The sequence below is a fragment of the Neolamprologus brichardi genome, chromosome 15 (assembly GCF_056152115.1).
Source record: "Neolamprologus brichardi isolate AB-2024 chromosome 15, ASM5615211v1, whole genome shotgun sequence".
Lineage (NCBI taxonomy): Eukaryota > Metazoa > Chordata > Actinopteri > Cichliformes > Cichlidae > Neolamprologus > Neolamprologus brichardi.
This window is the reverse complement of record NC_142118.1, coordinates 21,703,061-21,718,538: the sequence shown is the minus strand read 5'-3', so window position 1 is coordinate 21,718,538 and position 15,478 is coordinate 21,703,061. Positions and strand designations below refer to the sequence as shown.

Here is a 15,478-nt window from a genome sequence, read left to right as displayed (position 1 = left end):
ACGTCAGAGCACCACGTTCTGTTAACCAGAACAAAAATGAATCTTTGTTTTTAATTAGATTTTTCTATTTTAAAAAAAATAATATCTTTCACTTTCCCCGTAAGTTTTTTTTTAATGCTTCATAATCTCATGACATCTTTTTGAATATTGACCAAACTACATATAACAACATTGCTTGCATAACAAAACATTGCTTATATGAGCAATGTCCTGAAATCAGGTTTTGTCATTTTCAGTCGAATTTGTGTTGCACTTACTGCAAATAATATGCTTCAAAACAAGGAAGTTCTCACTTTCCTATTTTGTAATCTGTTGTTCTCTTGCATTTCGTTTGAAAGTTTACCTCTCCACCTGTGTTCAATCAGCCAGTCACTCACCGACCATACACTGTTAACTCTTTGTTTAAAAGTAAGCAGCGACTGTGTCCTGCACTGCTTCTTAAGTCCTGCTTTAGACTCTGGACCCTGTTTTGGACGGTCGCAACCGTAGCCTTCTTTCTTTTCTGACTGTGAAGCATCAGAGTGGACATGATAATAGATACACCTGTAAATTTGGTGAGGAAAAACGACATGCTACCCACATGTCATCATGGCCAGGATTATTTTTAAAAATTAATTAACCTAAAATATGCAAATTCAGTGTGGAGTTTTACTCTAGTCTCCAAGTGCTTTATTGGCTACAATAGTACAAGGAAAAGAGATGTGTGAAAAAAAAATGTTTCAGCGATCATTGCAGCGATCAGTCTCCTGTAACCGTGGCATGGGGGCTCTTCACTTTGAAGGACTTATGTAAGATTGTAATCAGTGTTCTTGTCAAGTGAGACAATTTAAATAATACCTATATTAAGCAGATTTGAGCCTAATCGCTGCTGCTTCTTTTATCATGAAGGATAAATCCCTTTGAAGACATCAATGTGAGTTAACAAAAAAAAGAACTTCAAATGTTCAGAGTTCAAAGGATTGTGACCTGATTTAACACAACACAAAGCCCAAAAAATACCCAACACTATAAAATAAAATAAGATTTATCATTATAGTAGACCTGTTTTTTTCATTCCATATGTCCTCTATGTACTGTTAAAAGGAAGAACAAATTTGGAAATCTGTGTCTAGACTAATATTAAAAACACATTTTAATATGCAATCACCTTTTCACAGTAAATTTTGTTGTATTGGTTTTGTACAGTGATTTTTTAATTTCATGAAATGTGTATAAATCGTTCAAATACTGACAAAACTATAAAAACTTGTATTACAAAAATGAACCTCGTGGAATCCTGTTAAGTTTTTTTCAAAGCTACACTTCCTGCCTCATTCGGTGAGTTCTGATGTTTAAATGTTCTTTGAATTAAGGAAGTTATTCATGTCAGTTATCACGATGCCGCTTCTTGGTCAGAACTTTTGACTCCTGAAGATAAGTGAAGCTGAAAGCCAAAGTTCCTGTCTCATTCTGTAAATCTTAGCTGTCCCTCTCAGAAGGTGTCGGTTGTAGGTAACGGTTATTTAAGCCTCATTTTAAATTGATGTGATAAAAATATGACTTTTGACACACCTGCATCACAAATTGTTTTGTTTTAGCCAAACCATCGCTGTATCTGTGATCTTGGACATAGCAGTACCCATTATGTTTTTATAACATTCAAGACTACTGTTAAATACTTTGAACTTTACTATAAAGACACACACACACATTCCCATATTGATATCTTAGTGAGGACATCTAATTGACATAATGCTTTCCCTAGCCACTTACCCTAACGCTAACCATCAAAACTGAATGCCTAACCCTAACCCTTAGCCTAAACGTAACCATTACCTAATTGTAACCCTGACACTAAAACCACATTTGAAGTCTCAAAAACGCCTTCACACTCACGAGGACAGGCACTTTTGTCCTCACAAGTCACTGTTGGTCCCCACAAGTATAGTAACACTCCAATTTTTTGGTCCCCATAAAGATGTCTAAACGGGTACACATACACACACACACACACACACACACACAGTGTCAGACAGTTTAATCACAGAGTTGATCATCTGAAATCTCCTCCATATAATCCTGTTTGCTACATGTTTTATGTGACAGGTTGATTTACAACAGCCACAGTTTAAAAACGGGACCCCCCCCGCCAGAACAGCTGTTTGTTGCTACCAGCAGCTGAATCATGTCATTTCTGTCTTCTGCTAAATCGGCATTTAGTTCCAAATCATCACATTTCCTCTTTTTGACATTAATAAATGGAAATTGCAACACTTTTAGTTTCGACATTATCCTGCTCTAAGGCCAAACCAGTACGGTTTTCATCCATCTAATTACGGTGAATTTTTTTAAGCTGTGTTTGCAGGCACAGATGTGACATAATCCAAGTTCTTTTAAAATAATGTTGGTGGTTTGTGATGATGTCAAAGAGGAAACAGAAGCATCAGACAGACCAGCAGCAGAGAAAAGCCTCATAACGTTTGCGCGCTGACAGAACGGCACAGAATGGTCCTGCTTACATTTATTCTAATTCTTGTGCTTCAGTGTGAAGGTAAAACCTCCTTTATTTGTATTGCTTACTTTGATAACCACTTTGATAGCTTCATACAAGGTTTTTGTTACTTGTTAAAATTAGTCAATATTTAGGAAGACAGAATTGTGGCATGAGCGTGAGTTCAGTTTGAAAACAAATTTAAACTTGATTTGTGATCTTCTAACAAATCCAAAGCCATTTCTGTATAATGCAAAGAAATCATTGGATGTAACTGATTTAAAAAAAAAAAAAAAAAAAAGTAACGGGATTACTTTTTTGGGGAAGTAATCAGTAATTAATTACTGATTACTTTTTTCAAGTAACTTGACCAAAACTGCTGATGAATATAAAAGGACTTAGTGTTTAGTGTTCTCCATATAATCCTGTTTGCCACATGTTTTATGTTACAGGTTGATTTAAAACAGCCACAATTTAAAATATTGCTACCAGCAGCTGAATCATGTCATTTCTGTCTTCTGCTAAATCTGCATTTTAGTTCCAAATCATCACATTTCCTCTTTTTGACATTAATAAATGGAAATTGCAACACTTTTTATTTCGACATTATCCTGCTCTAAGGCCAAGCCAGTACGGTTTTCATCCATCTAATTAAGGTGAATTTTTTTAAGCTGTGTTTGCAGGCACGGATGTGACATAATCCAAGTTCTTTTAAAATAATGTTGGTGGTTTGTGATGATGTCAAAAAGGAAACAGAAGCATCAGACAGACCAGCAGCAGAGAAAAGCCTCATAACGTTTGCGCGCTGACAGAACGGCACAGAATGGTCCTGCTTACATTTATTCTAATTCTTGTGCTTCAGTGTGAAGGTAAAGCCTCCTTTATTTGTATTGCTTACTTTGATAACCACTTTGATAGCTTCATACAAGGTTTTTTGTTACTTGGTAAAAGTAGTCAACATTTGGAAGACAGAATTGTGGCATAAGCGTGAGTTCAGTTTGGAAACAAATTTAAACTTGATTTGTGATCTTCTAACAAATCCAAAGCCATTTCTGTATAATACAAAGAAATCTTTGGACACTGATTCTAAAAAAAAGGGGGGGGCGGGGAGAGAAAACAATCCTCTTAATTTAGCCAGGCTACGTTCTGCACATGCCATCACCACTGCTGTTTCTATCATCACCATAAAAATAAAGCTTGCATCAGAAGCTGCGCCTGCATCTTGGGTCCTAATCAGTGTTGGTCAAGTTACTTGAAAAAAGTAATTAGTAACTAATTACTGATTACTTCTCCAAAGAGTAATCCCTTACTTTACTTATTACTTATTTTCAAGGGTAACTAATTACTTAGTTACTTTTTAAAAACATGATAGACAACCTGAATATGTAATAAAGCAATAGACCTTTCAACCCAACTCTATTTTTTATGCAGTGTACAGCAGACGCTAATGTGTTTGTCACTTTTAACGGACTAAAACTTAAAGTAATGTAAGTACATCCACGCTTTACACGCTGCATGGTCGTACTGTCTTCCACACTATTATCTATTGTTGAGCTACACACATCTGTTGCTGCCACGGGCGTCACTTGTGCTTACGTCATTGTCATGAGACACCCTCACAAACAAAATCCCGACGGTTTAGTAACGCAGTAACGCAGCTTGCATACGGGAAACTAACAGTAATCTAATTACTTCCTTTGCTATAGTAATCCCTTACATTACTTGTTACTTGAAAAAGTAATCAGAGTACAGTAATGCGTTACTTATATCTCTGCTGTACTCTCCCTCCTTGCGAACAAAACAGTATGCGTTGGGTGGATGAGACAGGAAGTGTTTTGTGGGACAGAGATGTCAAGAACACTGGACGCACGTGTGTTTCTCTTCTGACTGTGAAGCTTCAGAGTGGCAACAAGAAAACAATCCTCTTGCACTCAGTTTATTCTTTTTTTTTTTTTAGATGACCATGTATGCTATATACACATTTTTCTGAATGTGCTCTTTTCTTTGCAGTGGGGGTCAGTAAAACCAAACACGTCTTGTATCTAACACCTGGAAATGATGTCATTATGCCCTGTGACAATGTGCCTGATACATGCTCCATGGTTGTCTGGGCTTACAGCAAACACGGGTCTCAGACAATAAATATGGTTCAAAATGGAATTGTTGAGAAGAACTTAGCTCAAGCTGCCAGACTGAGTCTGCACAGTAACTGCTCACTGAGTATTAACAACATCACTGCAGAGGATGCTGGTCAATACTTCTGTCGGCCTGAGGGGAACGCTCTTCAGGACACAACTGTGGACCTAAATATTTTAACCAGTGAGTATTTAGACTTCCATGGACTTCCATATATCCATATCTGTGAATGACACCGTACATTAAGCATTAAACACACCCGTTATCACCACACTTACTATTATGAGGGATACAGCATTGATTTCCCTCTACACGTGTCATGTAACTGAATGTAACACCTTCTTGGGGAATTAAAATTCTCGTGTTGAAACATGGAGACAGGTCTTTAAATGAAAAGAGTTATCTGCAGTAAATCTGGCCATTGCTTATGTATTCATTTCAAATTTTATATTCTAAATTAGTAAAACCACTATTAGATAATCACTTATTTAAGCTATTAAAATACCAGGAGAAAAATAGAACTTATTTGTAATGTCTCACAAGGTTTCTCACATTTAAGAAGATAATCCAGATGTTTTGAACTTGTATAACTGTTGTCACTCGTGTTCTCTCCTCAGTTTCAGCATTTCCATCAGACGCTGATCCAAAGGAGGATGGAAATGTCACGTTAGAGTGCTCTCTGTTTAGATACTATACTATCTCTCCTTGTAAACAAAACAGTATGCGTTGGGTGGATGAGACAGGAGGTGTGCTGTGGGACAGAGATGTCAAGAACACTGGACGCACGTGTGCTTCTCTTCTGACTGTGAAGCTTCAGAGTGGCAACAAGAAAAGATACACCTGCCAGTTTGAAGATAACAATACTGTGAAGATAGAAGCTCACTACCCACCTGTCCTCATAGGTAGGATAACATCAATGAGAAAAGTAAATTAAGATAAGACGGGATATAAGAGTGAGTCACTTTTTAAAAAGTGAATTACATACCTTTTAATGACTTTTGAAAGACTTTTAATGCTGACTACTTTGAATCCTCTGACAGATTCCACCCCAAACAAGGCTTTCATCATCATTGGTGCTGTGATGCTGGTGCTGGTGGTTGCCGTCATCGCTGCTGTTTTCATCAAATACAGGAGGCGTGCTAAAGTGACAGAGGGTTAGTAATTATAGTACATATAAATGTGGTCATTCTTGGGTCATCTACTTATCATCTAGTTCATCTAATATTATTATTACTATTATATATTATTACAAGAGCTCTATCCCATTTTGAGCAATCTGCAATAATTGCAGCTTAATGTTAACTTGTGAAAATGCTACATTTTCACTGTGGTTACTTAAGTCTAATATACTTTGCACTGGAAACTTGATTTAAGAAGCTCTACATTGTGATTATTGATTCTACTTTTTCTTCCAGACCCCACCCAACCCAAACATGTAAGTATATTGATTCACACTATATATGATATGTTTTCACATATAACAGAAATACCTTTGTTTAATATTAATATAACCTTTACAAATGAACTTGTTTCTTGCACATTATTGCCACTGATCACTCGGAAAATTGCAACATGCTGACCGTGCCACAGTATATGATGACAATGTGTTCTTCCCTTTTCTTGTTTAGAATGAGGAAATACTTCAAGGAGTCTTGGGCCAGTTGATCTCGGTAAATAGTTCATGTATCTATAATAAATATAGTAATGAACATAGTAATAAATTAAATTATTATTTATATAATTAATTGGCTTAATTTGCTGTCTAAAGTATTCCAGTTAAACCTGGATTCATCAGATTACTGTGTATGTTGAACTCGAATACGGTATTCGGAGAGGCACAAATAACGTGTTTTTTACGAATACTTATTTCGAACAAATACTTTAAAAAATATATTTGTATTCGGGAACAAGAAAAACTTTATATCAAAAAGCTGAGTTTCCTTATGAGACCGCTGTGCATGACTGGATGAGTGAGTGACGTGTGAAAGAGGTGACTGACACAGGCTGCTCCACACAACAACAGAGACAGTTCGGCAGAGCGAAAAAAGACTGAACTGCATCACTATTTTTGTTGAATACATTTTTTTGTACCTTAACTGGGTTCCGGACGCAGTTTATAACTTTCGCGAAGATCGGGAGACTATTCCATTACGCTGCATTACTGACGACTGCAGTCGAGTCTCTCATGTTCGTTCTGTTTACGTAGCTCTGTTAGCTCGGTAATTTACAAATAGGCTGTTGACTGTTGAGTAACGTTAACGTTCGGTTAAAAAGGCTAAAACAATGCTTGTGTAGTTGTGTCGAATTTTATGCATTTGTGGAAACATTTTACAGTCAGTACTGTAGGTGAAACCAAAGCGATATGTAATGTGTGCAAAAGTCAAATCAACAGAGGCAGATACATCAAACATCTGTCAACATCTGCTATGCATAATCACATGCATTTAAAGCATTCTCTCTTGGTACTGTCTTCATTATATTAAATTATTAAAACCAGGACACTACATCCATCTGTTATTTAAAGTCTGTATGGATAGAGAGGGGAAAAATACATACTTGTGAATAAGTGGACAGGTGCACTTTGCAGCAGTTTAAAGCTGGTTTGAGATGCAATGAGTAACTGAGGAACAACAATTACTTTCTTTTTGGCACAATGGCATAATAACCTCAGCCTGCTTGTAATTCCTGTTCTCTGACTTCACTGGTTTTAGTGGATGTTTTAAAAGGATTTTTGGGTTAGTTTCACCCTTTCATACAGAATTTTACTAAGAGTAAAGCCAAAATAAAGTCTTTATTTGAAAGTTAACATTTAGTTTTTGAGACTATGTTTGATCATCATGTGTCTGAAATAGAATCTATTTTCATTCATGTTTTTGCTTTTTGAACCACTGTGTTTGCTTTCAGGATGAGCCAGAGAGCAGCATCACCTATGCTACTATTGACCACACTGATCAAAATGCCTCACTGAGGAAAACTGTAACTATTTTTTTTCTTTTACTTATATTCCATTTTAAAATTACTTTTGGGCTATATAACAGTTGTAAATTCATATTTTATTCTTTAACCCATTTGATTTGAACCAGTGATTTTTTTGAGAAACAAAAAAAGCAAAACAAAATCTACTCTCTACTGTTTGTTATGGTCTGAATTATTTAAAGCCTTTAATTTTCTGTTATACAGATTAAAAAGGAGGAAGCGGTGACTTATTCTGCAGTGAAGACAAAGGTAGAAAGTGACCCCAGCGGCTTCTACAGTAACATCAGCTAAACTTACCAAAAATAAATCAGAGGAAATAAAACTTCTCATAATGCCACTGCTTTTATTTAAGCTTGCTGTTGTCAGAGATAAACATAACCCTACATCTTTATCAGCTTCAAATACATACAAACATGAAATATGGCAGCATTACCGTAAAATACATGAGTTCATCCAACTAAAGAAGTAAAAAGTTTTTTGTATAATTGTGTGTGTGTGTTTTTGACATGTTATTTAATTTTTTAGTTTAAGTCATCCATAAATTAAATTGTTCTCCTCATGGTCCTGGGTATTTGACCTAGGTGTTTGAGCTTGGTTGACTTGTTCTTGATTTTTGCAGAATATTGAGTTTCCGATGTTCAGTGTAGAGTGCCTCTGTTACTTAAGTTCTAGTTCTTAGTTCTTGTTTAAATTAATTCCCTCTCTGTCTTTACTCGGGTTGTCCTCCTCAGCGTCCACAGTGTGTAGTCAGTCATGTCAGAATTATAGGACTATGAGGAGGAATAACAATTAGATGGTAACTTGTGGGTTGTAAATGTGAGTCTGGCCAGTTCAGGGCTCAAGGACACCACACTCAGGGTTGTCATAGGTCTGGTGAATCCCTTGCTAAAGGAGCTTTTAACCCTCTCAAAGCAGACGTTGCTGATTTGCAACAGTTAAAAACTAACAACCTGATTACCCCACATACATATTTTATGAGGTTTTTTTTACTCAGAAGTACCACTGCAGGACTTGGTTGTGCATTAGCAACAAAAAACTTAATTTTAGCCTGAGAGGGTTAACCTGTCCAGGATGAACCCCGCCTCTCACCCTATGGCAGCTAGGATAGGCTCAAACCCGTCCACAATGATGACTTGGATAAGAAAACAGATTGATAGAATAGCTCTAATAATCACATTCCAGTTAGGAACATTCAAGAAAAATTGACTATTATAATGTACCCCTGGACTACAGTGTAGTCTCCACTCTCACAGAAAATAAAGGCATACAATAACTTCTATAGAAAAAAAACCCCCCAACACAATGTTTAGGGAAATGGCCTCATTTATTCCACAGTGCTGCATTTTGTAAAAATAACTTTGAGTCCTACTTTAGTTTTCAAATATTCAAACGCTGAAATGCATGAAGAAATACTGTGAACCATGTGCTTTGTGCAGACTTCAGAGAGTCCATGGAGCAGTCTCCGCTGAGCTATGCCATGTGGCATCTTCGCATGGCAGCATGCTCTGCATTTAGAGGTAGCTTTGTCTAAGTGTGTCCAGTGTTGGGTGCTTTTTTGGTTGAGCCAATTTAATATAAGTTTGCTCTGCTGATGTTATCTCAGGATGTTAGTGCAGGAGATGAGCCCTCATGTTTTTAGTATTCACAGATTATTTTTTAATTTATTTAATAAACTATCATATCCCTGTGTGAATATATAAAATAACTACAAAAGATATTATAATACCATCAACCCCACACCCCAAACTCTAGTACTCACAGGAATGGTCACATGTTTTTTCGAGATAACTGATTGGTCAGTAGGTAATGACATCATACTGTAAAGATTGACCCGACACACTGTGATGCTGTTCACTTGAGGAGTGTTTATTGAAGCAACACACATGTGGCTTTATGTTTTGGCACACTGTTCACCAACTTTTGAGTTCGTCATCTGCGAACACTCCTCCCTCTAGCCTCTGGCTTCTCTATATAAAAAGGGAGAAATCTTGTTAGGAAAATCATCGTCACCTGTCCCTCCAGCCTCCTTGGCACCACCCACTTGAGCTTAACTGCCCCACTCCTCCCCTGCAGCTTAGCCAGCGATCACACCGCCGCCACACATACCTGTTGATTTCAGGCAGTAGAACCTGTTCTCTAACAATTAGAGATCTCTAAGATTAGTAGTTCAATCCCAGGTTCCATCAGCTCTTGACTAGGTTTGATCTCCTTGTCCTGGATCTAGCCGTGAGTGTGTGTGACTGCTAGAAAAAGTGCTTGAAGGCCTATTTGAATTGGTGGCTTGTAGTAAAAAGCAGTATGAGAGCAAGTCCAGTTATCATTACCAAGAAAGAGGCACAAAGCTAATTTTACAGAACAGAGAAAGATGAGGCAGAGAGCAGGAAGAGTAAAACATGGACAGTAAAACAGACAAAGACTCAACAGTATCATTAGAAATTACTCTTACAAAAATAACAAAATCAAAATGGGAATTCAAAACTGAATGTAGAGCACAAGAACAGCAGTAAAATCAAACAAAAAAGTGCCCAATGCCAGGGACTGTGACCCATATTCAGATTCATACATACCCTGTCAAACTGTGCAGATACATTGGGTGAGGAATGGGACTATTTCACAAGTTTTTCTCTGAAATCAGGAACAGGAAATGTTATCACTTCTGTTCTTCTGTGCCAGAGAGCCTAATTTGAGCCTGTAGAGAGAGATGCAACAACACATTTCTTCACTGTTAACAATCCTGATTTTTATGCTTCAGTTTGAAGGTAATTACTCAGATGTTCTTTTCTTACTTTTGTGCTTGACTATGTTGCTATGAAATATGAACATTTAAATTGTTGTAGCCATGAGGAAAATTATCATCAATTGCCAACACAAAATGACAACATCTTTGTATTCTTAATTTGATCAATTCCATTGACTTTAACCACAACAGAAAACTGAAAAGGTTATGATCCAGCACTTCACACAAAGCAGGTTAGGCTACTGTAGATTCTGCTTATTCTATATCTTACTATGCACATAGCAATCAATTAAGTGTTCATTCTAGTTGAATATACAGCACATTTCTCTTATTTATTACTGTTTATTTCTATTGTTTATTAATTATTAATTATAGAATTAAATCTGCATATGATTGTTAGAATAATGTTTACATCTTCAGTTGGCTGAGAGGTGCAAATGACAGGATAGAAGCTACTAGAAAAACACAGATCTTTTCACAGGTCTTGATAGGGACAATATAGAGTTAAGAACTTTATGGACAGATAAGATTTTTGTAGTTTTGCCTCTGTACATCAGTACCAGTGGATTTTAATTCAAACAGTCAAGATGTGATTGCAATGCTGACTTTTGGCTTTAATTTAAAGGCATCTTATAAAAATTGTGCATTAACTGTTCAGAAATCATAGCTGTTTTACACTTTCAGAGGCTTTGTAGAGGCAATTGTACAATTGACTGGCAAGTGGTTTCATGGCCGGGGGGAGACTTTTTTCTTTCTTTTGTATCTCATGACGAATAAAACAGATAATATATATTAATTTGATTCAAACTGTTGCTTTCCACTGGATTTCTAAATATGAGGCCCAAATAGAAGACTGGAAGTGATGGAGGACATCATTAGGCAGAAAAACAGAAACCCTGTCAGAGAGATGGTAAAAACTTCAAGGGCATGCACAGTTTCCGAAAAAAAAAACCCTTTCAACAGATGAAACTATTATATCCTTAAACTTATGTACAATACCCGCGCCAACCCAAAATTATGGTAAAATGTGCAGTAGACATGCCAGTTCACCTGAGTTTTTTCATATCCCATATGCCTTGCCATGGAGTTTTAGAGCCGACGGAGATATCATTTTCTGGCGGCTTTTAGAAACCAACAACTGGGAGTGTCATGACTCACTCTATGAAGTCTATCTCTGATCAGTACAAAATGCTGGTAGGTCAGTGCTGCATCAGGGCGCACCCCTTGGGACCTTACTGGATCCCTGTACGTGCCTCCTGAGCCAGAGAGTCTGTTGGGACGTCAGCAACACCAAACACCTGGCTGGCTTCCATCAATGGGCACTCCTGGTGGAAGTGTCCATGCCCAGTCTTGACCTACAGGTCCTCTAGCTGCCTCCCATTCACAACTGCCTGGATCTGCCCATCATCTGGGCCACCTGAACTGGCTGCGGTACCTGTGGGTTTGACATGTCACACCGGGAAGTTGGGCACCACTGTAACACTCGTTACCAGAACCCCAGCAGTTTCTGGGGCCTCTTCCTCTAGGCCCCAGCAACTACTAGAAATAGGGAAGGTGTGGTTAGGATGATGAAAATCAACTGCGCCAGCAGGCCTTCCCTGGCACTGTCCATTGAACGCACTACTCCACCCCTCCCCTGCAGCTGAGCTGCAAACCACATCCTGCCACAGTAGTGTTATTCATTTGCCAAGTCAGCCATCTGATCTCAACCCAACAGAGCATATTTTTCCATTATTAAATACAAAGCTGAATTCAGAGAGACCCACAAACAAACAGCAACTGAAGGCTGGACTAGCAGAGGATCTCAAAGGAGGAAAAACTGCATTTGTTGATGTCCATGGGCTTTAGACTTCAGACAGCCATTGACTGCAAAGAATTTTTAAATGTTAAAAACAACTGCTATATTTCAAATTATGTTAGTTTGCTCAATTATTTTCGCTAACTCAAAATAAGGGGACCATATTTATAAATGGCTGTAATTCTTAAATTCTACAGAGAAATACCTGAGCTGGCCAGCAGATTCAAACCCAGGACTCTCTTGCTATGAGATGTACCAACATCATACAGGTTTTATATACATGGTCCCCTTATTTTCAGGGGCTGAAAATAATTTAGCAATATAACATAATTTGAAATGTAGCAATTGCTGATGATCACAATATCATGTCACCCTAACTTAAGCCTTTAAATAAAAGTCAGAAAAATAAGTGAAGGAATGTAACCTACATCACAGAAATGATCACAGAAATGATTATGAAAAAAAATATGAAAGTTCAAATTAGCATGAGTATGAGAGGTTCCTATTAGTCTTATAGGCTGTGTGCAAAAAATGAACATTTAAGTTTCCTGTTTCTTGATATTGATTGATAGGTAAATACATGGATTCAAAGAAAAAAGAAAGTAGAATAAACATGTTTATTTCTTTGCAGCATGCATCAGTGAAACCTACATGGATCTTTATTATACACCGGGAAATGATGTCGTTCTCCCCTGTGATAACACATCCTCATTGAACTCATCATGCTCCATCATTACGTGGTTTTATAACAGAGACAACTCTGAGACAATAGAAATGGTTTGGAATGGCACTATTATGGAGAACTCAGCTCAAGCAGCCAGACTGAGTCTGTACAGTAACTACTCCCTGGGCATCAGGAACATTGTTGCTGAAGATGCTGGCCTTTACTGGTGTTGGTCTGGGAACACTACAGCCCAGGATACAATTGTGGGTCTGCATATTTTGAACAGTGAGTAATTAGACTGTAATAATTCTGAGCTTGGACAAATCTCACATTCTTCTCTTCACTTTGACTCTCCTCCCAAACAGTTATGTTCACTACATTTTTGTCTTAATAAATTAACTGCGTACACAGAACATTCAGCAAGCAGTAACTGCAGACTAACAAACTGTGAAAGAGGCGAAAATTTGACTAAACATCGTATAACAGTTTTAGTTTGGGCATTCAAAAGGTTTCAGATTCATGCCGACCTCTGAAACAACAGATTAAAAGTGAAATCTCACCAGTGTCTAGTGAAATTTGTTTGAGATGTGGGAAAAGTTCTGAGGACCTGTTACAGAGTTTTAGATTTCTTTCATCATCTGTTTTCTCTCAGTTTCAGCATCTCAGACACAAAACTGGGATGGATACATCACATTAACGTGCACTCTCTTCAAATACTCTGACTCCCAATTGTGTGGCGAGAACAGCATCGTCTGGTTGAACGAAACAGGAACTGTGCTGCTTGGCAGTGGTGCGAGGGACATTGGACCGATGTGCGTTTCTCTTTTGACTGTGAAACCTCAGAAGGCCCACAACAAAACATACACCTGCCAGTATATCAAGAAAAACAGTGTGAAGATAGAAGCTCACTACACAACTATAGGTAGGATAAGAAGCTTAAATGAATTTCAAAATAATCTGAATTATGCACTTCAATAAATAAAGCTTTGGTTTTATTTGTAGAAGTAATTTACTGTAGTTTCCAAATATTCAAACATTAATTTGACCAGAATTTAATAATAAAGTTACAAAAGCATGACATTTTTTGTACTGTTTTTCATAGAGTACACAGATCAGCTTCCTGTGAGCTACATCATGTGGACTCTTCGCATTGGAGCAGTGATCCTAATGACTGCAATCACTGTTTTTGTCCTGAGAGACAGAGGTGAGACGATTTAGATCCTAAAGAGCACTGATAAACAATCTGACATTTGAATCTAATTGCCGTGCTCTCTGTCTTTTCAGGATGCAAAAAGCCACTTGAAGACACAAGAGTGAATTAAAAAAAACTCATAAGATTTGAAATTTATATCACGTGTTCTTATTTCAAAGTAAGCTTTGGACACCAAACGACATCTTTGTGTCAATATAAGCATTTTACTATTTGTGTCACAGTTAAATTAGAGACTGTGTGTCTCTAATTTAATGTTCATACTTCTCAGATAATCCCTGAACTAGGACTGAGTTGCACTCACCTGGTCAGAAAATGAAATGATGAAATTGTCTTTTGTATGAGAGCAGAGCCTGAGGGCCTGAGAGCCTGGGTTAGCAGATAAAGATAATAACCACGCTCAATCCCTGATATTTCTGACTTGGATCTTTGGTTTTGCCCACTCATCTAAGACAAATAAACCTGACCTTGCTTCACTAAACATGAATTTCCATTTTAATAATCCCCCACATTTCTTCCCCAATGAATGAATAAAATGTAGCAGCATTGCACATCTACACAAAAGATACCAAATTATGGAATTAAAATGTTATGACTAATTTTGGGATCTTGTGTTATTTAAATGGTAATTGGGAAATAGTAACTACACAAATTCCTCTAAAATTCTGCCTTTTAATTCATAAGAAATAGGAAATGTCATCACCTTTTCTGATGTAAAGCTTGTTTACAGAAATCCAGCTATAAATGTCTTCACCAACCTTTTATAGAAGACTGTAGGCGGCCCGATGAACATAAGCTTTAACGCAATACTGATTTCATCATTAGGTTCTTTTTTGTAATGTCTGAATAATTTCCTCTGGAGTTCAGTCAATTAATTTTTAAAACTAACACAGAGACATTAAGATCTCATTTATTCAATTTCATAGGCTGTGAACTCAAGATGGCTGAAGCATGCACAAATAGAAGAGCCCCTTTATGGATAGTGCAAATATCTGAGGGTAAAGAGTAATGCTGACGAACTGCTGCATGAAAACACCAGGATGACAAACAGACAATCCGATGAGGGACAGAGGGAAACACACTCTATATATCACACCGAGGGTAAATTCTATTTATACATTTAGAAATACAGAGAGACCCCAACAATTAAACACTTGGTGAAAATGAAAAAGAAAATCTCCCTTTTAAGTGAAAAGACAGTGGCTCCGGCTCTACAGGTTTATTTATGATTGTATTTAATTATTAGTTTATTATTAGTGGCTAAACCTATAGACTATAGTGTAACATCTTGTTTTCAAATGGGTCCACATATGCTGTTTATTAGTTTCTGCTAGGGCTGCCTTGCTTAACGTACAGGTGTTTCCCATTAAGTAGCTGTTGGTAGAATAAAAGCACTGAAAAGTACAGCGGTACTCAATAAAGCCAAGTTATGATTCTTAAGCTTTAATATTTGTCATTCCTTGAACAACGTAGTTCTTAATAATTCC

The 15,478-nt window shown here is 37.2% G+C and overlaps 2 protein-coding genes across 2 annotated transcripts; both read left to right on the top strand.

Moving 5' to 3' along the window:
• The first annotated feature begins 3,279 nt into the window (after nt 1-3,279).
• Nucleotides 3,280-7,963, top strand: LOC118454387 (uncharacterized). Its single transcript, XM_035908902.2, has 8 exons — nt 3,280-3,339; nt 4,481-4,789; nt 5,224-5,508; nt 5,647-5,760; nt 6,022-6,041; nt 6,235-6,276; nt 7,511-7,582; nt 7,787-7,963. The coding sequence occupies exons 1-8, from the start codon at nt 3,294-3,296 to the stop codon at nt 7,871-7,873; spliced, it is 975 nt and encodes a 324-aa protein (XP_035764795.2). The 5' UTR covers nt 3,280-3,293; the 3' UTR covers nt 7,874-7,963.
• A 2,319-nt stretch (nt 7,964-10,282) lies between these two features.
• LOC118454388 (uncharacterized) lies at nt 10,283-13,999 on the top strand. The gene is made up of 4 exons (XM_035908903.2): nt 10,283-10,341; nt 12,749-13,066; nt 13,434-13,703; nt 13,884-13,999. The coding sequence occupies exons 1-4, from the start codon at nt 10,284-10,286 to the stop codon at nt 13,997-13,999; spliced, it is 762 nt and encodes a 253-aa protein (XP_035764796.2). The 5' UTR covers nt 10,283.
• The last annotated feature ends 1,479 nt before the right edge of the window (nt 14,000-15,478 follow it).

What these genes read in the sequence shown, in the direction of transcription:
- LOC118454387 (XM_035908902.2), top strand. Translation starts at nt 3,294, where the DNA reads ATGGTCCTGCTTACATTTATTCTAATTCTTGTGCTTCAGTGTGAAG. An exon ending in GGACCTAAATATTTTAACCA is followed by an intron (nt 4,790 to 5,223) that starts GTGAGTATTTAG and finishes TTCTCTCCTCAG; the next exon opens with TTTCAGCATTTCCATCAGAC. An exon ending in TCTTGGGCCAGTTGATCTCG is followed by an intron (nt 6,277 to 7,510) that starts GTAAATAGTTCA and finishes GTTTGCTTTCAG; the next exon opens with GATGAGCCAGAGAGCAGCAT.
- LOC118454388 (XM_035908903.2), top strand. Translation starts at nt 10,284, where the DNA reads ATGCAACAACACATTTCTTCACTGTTAACAATCCTGATTTTTATGCTT. An exon ending in TTTTATGCTTCAGTTTGAAG is followed by an intron (nt 10,342 to 12,748) that starts GTAATTACTCAG and finishes ATTTCTTTGCAG; the next exon opens with CATGCATCAGTGAAACCTAC. An exon ending in AGCTCACTACACAACTATAG is followed by an intron (nt 13,704 to 13,883) that starts GTAGGATAAGAA and finishes TGTTTTTCATAG; the next exon opens with AGTACACAGATCAGCTTCCT.